This window comes from Conger conger, chromosome 10, assembly GCF_963514075.1.
Source record: "Conger conger chromosome 10, fConCon1.1, whole genome shotgun sequence".
Taxonomy (NCBI): domain Eukaryota; kingdom Metazoa; phylum Chordata; class Actinopteri; order Anguilliformes; family Congridae; genus Conger; species Conger conger.
In genome coordinates this window covers 4,455,001-4,465,000 of record NC_083769.1, presented here as the reverse complement: position 1 = coordinate 4,465,000, position 10,000 = coordinate 4,455,001, and the positions used below count along the sequence as shown (strand labels likewise).

General features: G+C 41.8%; 1 protein-coding gene and 1 pseudogene across 1 annotated transcript in view; both read right to left on the bottom strand.

Moving 5' to 3' along the window:
- The window catches only part of LOC133138510 (solute carrier family 26 member 6-like), a 17,168-nt pseudogene extending 14,602 nt beyond the window's left edge, over positions 1-2,566 (bottom strand).
- A 1,626-nt stretch (positions 2,567-4,192) lies between these two features.
- Positions 4,193-10,000, bottom strand: part of slc26a6 (solute carrier family 26 member 6) — a 22,674-nt gene continuing 16,866 nt past the window's right edge. The window contains exons 17-20 of the mRNA XM_061257495.1: positions 8,916-9,053; positions 5,765-5,819; positions 4,397-4,497; positions 4,193-4,289 (exon numbers count right to left, since the gene is read on the bottom strand). Coding sequence (XP_061113479.1) covers positions 4,257-4,289; positions 4,397-4,497; positions 5,765-5,819; positions 8,916-9,053 — 327 coding nt within the window. The 3' untranslated portion in view covers positions 4,193-4,256. The remainder of the gene's footprint in view (positions 4,290-4,396; positions 4,498-5,764; positions 5,820-8,915; positions 9,054-10,000) is intronic.

Sequence of the window (10,000 nt, the reverse complement as noted above, 5' to 3'; positions counted from 1 at the left end):
CGGGCATCGCCCGTCAACAGCCAGATTCACAGATCAATTCTGTGTTACCTAGTTTCCTCACAAATTTGATCCTACCTTGTGAATAATTGGTCCGCCCTGCATTGGAGAAGCAGCTAAAAACTTTTTTTTTAAAGACTTTTTTTCCAATTTTTCCCTTTTTCTCCCAATTTCGTAGCCAATTATACCCTATCTAATCCAGTTAGTGCTAGCTGGGGATGCACCGCCCCGTCCTCATTGCAAGGATCTTGTGACCCTGAGAGGGACACGCCTTCTCCAAGCCATCTCGTCTCAGTTAGACCGTTACTCCGAGGCGCCCCGCACGCTGTCCCACTAACCCTGCCAAGTCCCTCCCCTGGAGCAGCGAGCCAATTATACCGCTCCATGAGAGCCGGCCAAACTCGGCTTTTTGGCAGGACCGAGAATCGTACCCTGGTCCTCAGTGTGCAACTGCAGCAAACTGCAACCGCAAGTCCGCTAAATCTCAGCCTGTTGACCATCATGGCTCCCTACCCCTTAATCTTATTAATGGTTGCAGCACTTATAATTGCAACCAAACGCTTCCTATAATATTGATATTTGAATATGTAAAAATATTATTTGAATATAATTTGTCTTTCACATCACTGTGGTGAAATGTAGCACAGTCTTCTTTGCAGAACTGCTTTAATTCAGTGAAGCTGGTTGGTTCGACGGCTTGAGCTGCTCATTTCAGGTCGTGCCACAGGGGTGTTATGGGTGTTGTTTAATTCCTTTTTTCATAAAATAAATTAAATTATAATTTTAAAATTTTTAATTTTTGTGTTGGGTGCAATTAGCAAAGAGACCCTTTAAAAAGAAAATTTCATAGGCAAGGTGCCTTAAATGGTTCAAATAAGAGAAATAAAAGTGGACAGGTAAGGCTATGTAAGAATGAAAAAACGGCACCCAACACACAAACACAAACAGTAAATTAAGACGGCTCTACCTCACCCAAAGAAGTAAAGCAGGGTGGACTTCCACACAAAAATAAAGACTTCAGTTGTTGCAAATACAATTGTGAACATGAGAGAAATAATGTCAAGATACTAAGTGGCACGAACGATCTGTTGCATATGTTTTTTTTCATGTGCATCTTGCTGTCAGGAAATGTCAGTTTTGCTGGGTGAATATTCCGTCACCAGCATGAGACGCATGAGAAGTATTTTGTATATCTAATGCTGAACATGTCTCCATTACACTGCAAAAATGACTGTCAAGAGTTGTAGTCTAGTACTGTAAGAAAACTATTTTTCTCTCAAGTAGAAATACTTGCTTGTTTTAAGTTAATGTTTACTTGACAAGTGAAATCTTCTTAATTCCATCAGCAAATCTTGAAACAAGTGAAACGGTCTTACCTTATTGGCAATATTTCCATCTCATTTAGCAAATCATAATACATATACAGTACTGTGCAAAAGTCTTAGGCACCTGTATACCATTCTGTACAGATAAGATTCTTTCAAAAATAATTCAATGAAAGATCCTAAATAAACATACTATACATTTTACATTACATTTGAATAATTTGGCAGAATAGTTAAAAAGTGAATCAAATCAATATTTTTTGTGCCCACCCTTTGGCGTTAAAACTGCATCAATTCTCTGAGATAGCCAACGCTGTCCTGCAGTTCTATAAGACAATCAGCAGGGAGGTTGTTCCAAGCATGTTGGAGAACTTGCCACAGTTCTTCTGCAGACTTTGGTTGGCTCCTTGCTTCTGATCTCAGACAGCCTTGATCAAGTTTTATGTAAAAACTAGTCAACTGCTTACAGTAATATGTTTTTAAAATTAAATACAAAAATGTCCCTGTAAAATTAAATGTTTTGGAAAATGAATATTTGGAAATCTCAAATGTGAGATTTCCAAATATTAAGACTTCTGCACAGTAATGTAAGTATCAACATAAGACAAAAATACTTTAATTTTTTAGTCTTTGGGGTAAGAAGATATCACTTGTCATGTAAACAGTGACTCAAAACAAGCTATTATTTTATACTTGAGAGATAAGATTTTAAGTCCAATGACAAGACAAGATAAGATAAGACATAATAATAATAAGACTTTTATAATAAGACTTAAGATCTTACTTTTTCAAGCTTGTTTCAAGTTACTGTTTGCTTACCAAATTAAATTCTCTCACCCCATTGGCAAACCTTGAAACGAGTCAAACTTTAACATTTTTTTGTTTCGCAAAAAAGCAATAGAAATATGATTTTAAGTCTAAATAAAAGACACTTTTCAGTGGGAACTCTCTGACACTGAGAAGCACAGAAACACTTTGATGCACACAGAGACAGAGAAACAGACAGGGGAGTGTGATGCACGGAGAGGCACAGGAAAACTTTGATGCACAGAAACAGAGACAGAGTAACAGGGGCTAGGGAGCGTGGTGAACTGAGATGTCCTCACGACATGGCCTTACCGCACTGATTCCCGGAGTTTTTCCGCGAGAGAGACTTTTCTCTCTGACTTCTCTGCCACTTCTTCAACTCTCAACTCATCCAGCACGTCCCTCTCAATTCTATAACCCGCACGCCGTCTTTCCATCCTGGCGCTGCCTGTGTGAATCTGGACACAGTTTCAGAATCACGTCCCCTGAGCTAAGGTCACTGATGGCACCACCGTCCTCACAAGTGACAATAGCTCACAAACACATTCCCACACACAGGTAAACAGGCAGACAGAGACAGAGTATTCCAGCTGAAGGTCACAAGAACTGTGAACAGCTATAGGAGAGCCGTATATATAGACACCTGAGGATCCTTATCTCTCTGATAAGATAGTGTTATTTAAAGTCATGTCAGGCAAGTACTCAATGAAGCCATTTTTGAAAGAGCTTTTTACGCAATACATACAAGTTTGATGGTGCTTAGTTTGAATGGGTACCTAGACTTACTAACAGTTTTTTATATTTTATTATATTAAGTCTTATTACACATTAAAGATGTTTGTTAAAGCAGTCACTTTTTGCAGTGCACTATATTGCAAAACCTCAAAAACCAAAAAACATGTATATTATATCCAGACATAAAATCTAGATTTAATTAATTTTTTTGACTAATTTCACGATTTGCACACAAGACACAAGAAAATTTCACTTAACTAAAACTTAAAACAAGTTACTTAAGATAATAAGGTCCTTATTGCAAGACAAAAAAATTGTAATTTATTGCAGTTTACCATGAGAAAAACAATACTGTCAGGTATGCATTGTCATTCTCTTCTGGCTTAGTTTCAGAGATATACAATCAATCAGTAGATTAGAATTAGTGTCTGTACAAGAATCAGGTTATTTCCTGGTTAATAAGTGAGTATAGGTTGTTATAAAAAGGCTCTAGGGTATGTGAACCTCTTAAAAAAGGAATAGGTGATCTAAAAACAACAAGGGAGGAGATGCTATTGTAGCTATTGTTTATGTTGAAGATGATATAGCTGAATCCATTTGAATATAACTACTGTATTGCAGCTTTTAATGTTGCTACAGTGAATTCACTTATATTTAAGTATTAGAAATTCAGGATATGTGCATTACGGAGTGAAGTGAAGAAGAACCTGGTGACATTAAAGCACTTCTCTTATCACGGTGAATTATGGGGCCACATTGGCTCGGGTCAAGGTGTGTCAAGGTGTCCCTGAGCAAGACATCTAACCCCCAATTGCTCCTAATGAGCTGGTTGGTGCCTTGCATGGCCATTGCCAATGGTGTGTGTGTGTGTGTGTGTGTGTGTGTGTGTGTGAATGGGTGAATGAGAAGCATCAATTGTACAGAGCTTTGGATAAAGGCGCTATATAAATGTAGACATTTACCATTGCTTATCTGACATTTTCCCCAAAAGCACCTGCATTATCAGGGCTGCACATGCATCAATTTGAGCTTTGAACAGTAATCTCTCCCCCGGCCAAGCTGAAGAGCAATATTTATTCTCTTATCAGGGCGTGTTTGTGTGTGTGTGTGTGCATGTTATTCACTGGTACAGTGACTGGTATGGCATGGTACACTCACCCAGAGTACAGTGTGTGTGTGTTACACCCTCTGTCTCAAGTCAGAAATGGCAAAGGCGATAAAGTTCAGTTATATTTCAATTTTATTCAAAATAGTTTTCAAAAATACAAAGATAAAAGCAATAATAATAATATAATAATAATAATTATTATTATTATCAACAAAGATCCCCTCCAACAATGCTGGCTTGTTTTCATATTCTCAGAGGTCACAGGTCAAAGGTGATGTGAGAGGTCAGGTTAAATCGCAGAGCTCTCTGTCAGGGTCCTGGAGACAGTCAGATGACGTTAGGGTTAGCGGAGGCCATAAACAGAAGCAGACAGACAGCAGGACAGGAAGACGCAAGGTGTGGACTCACAGAGAGAAGGAGCTACCTGGTATCGCTGAACAGCATGGTGGACAGAGGGGAAGAGGTGGGAGCAGGGGAGAAGATCCGGAACAATCCCCTGCCTCTGGAGCTGGGACCTCACTGTGTCTGGAGAACAGGTCACATTACATTACATTATTGGCATTTGGCAGACGCTCTTATCCAGAGCGACGTACAGTTGATTAAACTAAGCAGGAGACAATCCTCCCCTGGAGCAATGCAGGGTTAAGGACCTTGCTCAAGGGCCCAACGGCTGTGCGGATCTTATTGTGGCTACACCGGGATTAGAACCACAAACCTTGTGTGTCCCAGTCATTTACCTTAACCACTACGCTACAGGCCGCCCCGGTCACATGTCAATATGCATCTTCCAGCGTGTACTTATATATGTGGATTGTGTCCAGTTGAAGAGGCCTGAACTGAAATGGCACTAAATGGGATATGGACCCAAAGGCAGACCCCGAATACTGAGAGAGAGAGAGAGAGAGAGAGAGAGAGAGGGAGAGAGGGAGAGAGAGAGAGAGAGAGAGAGAGAGAGCGCGAGAGAGACAGAGAGACAGAGGTCACAGGTCTCTGCAGGACAGGCGAGGTTGAGACAGAGAGAGACAGAGGGGGGAGAGAGAGAGAGACAGAGAGAGAGAGGGGGAGAGAGAGAGAGAGGCGAGGTTGAGACAGAGGTGCACTTTCTTCTTCACTGTAAAACATTTGAAAATATATGGAAAAAATATTTTGACCTATTTAGAAATGCTGTTCCTCAATTTGATCAACTGCCTGAAATTAACCAATTGCAATTAGTCCTAGGGGATGGAAAGACTGCAAAAATAGCAGCAAAATATGTGTTCAGTTGCCACAGCCTGAGGGACAGTGATTGACTGACACACACACACACACACACACAGTCACACACACACACACAGTCACACACACACACACACACACACACACACGGCGACGTGGCTCAGGCAGTAAGAGCAGTCGTCTGGCAGTCGGAGGGTTGCCAAAGGCCCCCTGAGCAAGACACCTAACCCCCAAATGCTCCTGACATGGCAGCCAATCGCCGTCGGTGTGTGAGTGTGTGTATGAATGGGTGAATTATACAGCGCTTTGGATAAAGGCGCTATATAAATGCCAACCATTTACCATTTACATACAAACACACACACACACACGTTAAAACTGTTGACATCAATGTTACTGGTTGTTGTTTGTACTTTGTACACTGCGGAAAAGCTTTGGCAATAGTAAAATGTAAAATGTTTTTGTCATGCCATTAAAGCACCATTAAATTGAATTGAATTGAATTGAGAGAGAGAGAGAGAGAGAGAGAGAGAGATAAGGAGTGTGATAGGTGTGATTCAGTGGAGGGGGAACTGACCCGGACAGCCCACCATAAACACCACAGTGCCCTGGTCCTTCCACTCCTGCAGCACCTGAAACAAACACACACCGACAGATATGGATAATAAGGGACCACACCAGATTGTGTTATTACTGTTTTGCTGAGTATCTAGTCACATGTAGTTCTTAACATTAATTCATTGATGTACAAATACATTACTGAAGCATGCCATCATTTCTAATTTGTTGTCAGAAGTAAAATATTAGATCTGGGATTGAGCCAAAGGGCAGAGTCACATTCTATGGTCAAGCCTAAACGTCTATGGTACTTCTTAGAAGCACAATGTTGTTGACCTCTGGGAAATTGCTAGCCCAGGATGCCAATTGCGAGTGCCACAAAGCAAACATTGCGTGGCCGATGGACTTTGTCAAGAGTTTTGGGGGGGGGGGGAGGGGGGTGGTGGTTTCATTCTGTGCTTTCAACATGCTAACTATTATTATCCAGGACAAACAGTTATATCGTTGAAAACCACCTCAATGTTCAAAAGATGTTGTTTGGTGCTATCCGCAACTGAGCCATAATGTACAACAAGGTAAACAAAGTCAGCAAAAATAATCTTTGTCAGGTCAGCTGACTTGAACGGTTCCTTTATCTTTAATTTATGCAAGTCTGCAGCCTGCGGAATGAACTCCTGCCATAGGTTTGCAGAGGGGACAGTCCCCCCATTTCTTATAAGTGCATTGTAAAATGCTCGCAATTTAGGATTTTCTGATTTTTCAGGCAACATATTTGCACTCAAAAATACAGGTGACAAATCTCAGATCTCTTGTTTATTCACTGACAGAGGATACCCCTTTGTTGTTCGTTTCAGACCAAGACTGATGTTCTGTGAATTCTGGTTTTCTTTTTGCCTGTAGGGATTCCACCCATGTGATCTTCCTCACACCTGGGGCACCCTCAAGTGGAAATGTGTTTTCCTAAGGTTCCTGGGTTCAATGATACGTTTCCTCCGTGTGAAAGGTTTTGCAGCAGGTTTGAGGTGTGTTTGCTCCCGTTTGGCAGGTGTGTCGGGGGTGTAGCCCAAATCAATAATGACGTAGACCTGTGCTTTAAAGCCCAGGGGACTTCTCAGATGCCATAGGACCAGACCACACTACGTCAGTCAGTCGTAATGCAACTGGGTTTGCAACAAGGTGTTCAACACGCCACCGTTTACACTTAAATAAACGCTTTTCTACATTTTGCCGGGGTTGAACGTGGCCCTGGTGCATTACATCAGCTAATTTGTTTTGATGTCAAAATTGATCACGAATTATAGAATGAATCCAATGCTTACAGTGCCCCCACCGGAATGTAGATGGTACTGCAGGTTGGGTGATGTGCCTTAGTGTAACCATAATGTGATTCACCTGAAAGGCGGGTAGGATTGCCTAGTTAAGAATGACAACCATTCAATAAAAAGAGACCCCTAACATTGAATACTTCATCCATGGTCTCGACAATGGCACCGGTCATGATATACAAAACAACAAATTTCCTTTCATTCCAAAACAGGTAAAATTGTCCACTGTCAATATTTTAATCTATGCCCACACTCTGATCAGTGCATGCTACTGATAAACCCTTTCCCTTGAAATATGTCAACTGTGCATCCATGGAAAAAAAAAAAAGTTAGCATTCTCAAGGTATTGCTAATTCTGAAATCCCAAGCTGCAGGCATGGCCAGGCTTCATAGACACAATAGCATGGCCAGGCTTCATAGACACAATAGCATGGCCAGGCTTCATAGACACAATAGCATGGCCAGGCTTCATAGACACAATAGCATGGCCAGGATTCATAGACACAATAGCATGGCCAGGATTCATAGACACAATAGCATGGCCAGGCTTCATAGACACAATAGCATGGCCAGGCTTCATAGACACAATAGCATGGCCAGGCTTCATAGACACAATAGCATGGCCAGGCTTCATAGACACAATAGCATGGCCAGGATTCATAGACACAATAGCATGGCCAGGCTTCATAGACACAATAGCATGGCCAGGCTTCATAGACACAATAGCATGGCCAGGCTTCATAGACACAATACCATGGCCAGGCTTCATAGACACAATAGCATGGCCAGGCTTCATAGACACAATAGCATGGCCAGGATTCATAGACACAATAGCATGGCCAGGATTCATAGACACAATAGCATGGCCAGGCTTCATAGACACAATAGCATGGCCAGGATTCATAGACACAATAGCATGGCCAGGATTCATAGACACAATAGCATGGCCAGGCTTCATAGACACAATAGCATGTCCAGGCTTCATAGACACAATACCATGGCCAGGCTTCATAGACACAATAGCATGGCCAGGCTTCATAGACACAATAGCATAGCCAGGCTTCATAGACACAATAGCATGGCCAGGCTTCATAGACACAATAGCATGGCCAGGCTTCATAGACACAATAGCATGGCCAGGCTTCATAGACACAATAGCATGGCCAGGCTTCATAGACACAATAGCATGGCCAGGCTTCATAGACACAATAGCATGTTCTCAAGAAAAGGTGCTACAGCAGCGTGCAAGCAGAGATGAGGTCAGAAGAGAGAATCTCTTGCCATCTCAGTGCCCCGCAATGCGTTACAGTACGATACAGTGCGTTACAGTGTGTTACAGTGTGTTACAGTGTGTTTGGGTGCGTTGCCGCCCACTGCAGTGTGTTGTATCTGGGTCTGTTCTCACTGCAGTGTGTTGTATCTGGGTCTGTTCTCACTGCAGTGTGTTGTATCTGGGTCTGTTCTCACTGCAGTGTGTTGTATCTGGGTCTGTTCTCACTGCAGTGTGTTGTATCTGGGTCTGTTCTCACTGCAGTGTGTTGTATCTGGGTCTGTTCTCACTGCAGTGTGTTGTATCTGGGTCTGTTCTCACTGCAGTGTGTTGTATCTGGGTCTGTTCTCACTGCAGTGTGTTGTATCTGGGTCTGTTGTTCTCACTGCAGTGTGTTGTATCTGGGTCTGTTCTCACTGCAGTATGTTGTATCTGGGTCTGTTCTCACTGCAGTGTGTTGTATCTGGGTCTGTTCTCACTGCAGTGTGTTGTATCTGGGTCTGTTCTCACTGCAGTGTGTTGTATCTGGGTCTGTTGTTCTCACTGCAGTGTGTTGTATCTGGGTCTGTTCTCACTCTGCTCAGCGCACTGATGCACACTGCATCCATGAAGAGGACGGCGCTGAACTCCAGGATCACGCAGTACCGATCCCGGGCCTCCTGGCCCCCACCGTACTCATGCCAACAATTCTCTTCTCTTCCCCGAATTACAGCCTGCTCACACAAACATAGGAACACACAGAGACGCATAGGACAAAACAAACACTCTCAATACACGTGTACCCAGGTGTGTGGACCAGGGCCAGTGTATGGCTGTATGGTTGTGTTTACTCCGGCATACATCTCGTTTGTTCTGCTTAACAGTTTTTTTTTACAATTGCTATCAACCTTTTTTCAGTTCTTTAGTCACATTTCCAAAACTCTTAACGTAGTTAGCACAACATCAGTCTGTGTGGGCTATACAATTAACACATTTATTGTTCCTTTCACACAAAATGAACTTCTATTCCACACAAGCTCAACCAAGATCAGAACAATGGATTTTAACTGCCAAATTTACAAATGCTTTCATACTGTGTGTCAGAACAGATAACCTCACGTTCTAAACCAAACTTATAAGCTAAAGTTGAGGTGAACAGCAGTTGACATTGGATGAGAACATGTGGCCAAATGCAGAAGACCGGGCAGATTAGAAGAGGACTTTGTATGTTTCTTTTTTTATTTCTTCTGTGCCTTTTTCTGTTTGTATATTTTATATTTTCACACAATGAGCAGCTATATTGCATATTTTTGTTGTCTTGCAGTAATTTCCCATTGCAAATAAAGCCTTTACTGCAGCAATTCTGTCACTTACTGTCTAAACTGCATTCTATAAAGCTACTCTGAGATGGGTCATGCACCTTTGGTATTGAATGTTTGCAAAAAAAAGAAACAAAATACATGCATTTACTAAACCCAAAAAGAGAAAAATGTAGAGAGGCTTCAAAAGAAACTGCAGAGCAAAAAAACTATTTATGATCAATACAATATTGATATTGCCTATTGTATAAGGGTAGAACTGACACATGTAAAGTAATGCAGTTTCTGTAATTCCATCTGTTGTTAGTGTTTTGTATGACATTGTGCTATGATTGACTAAATGTTCCTGTTGGAAGAGAACA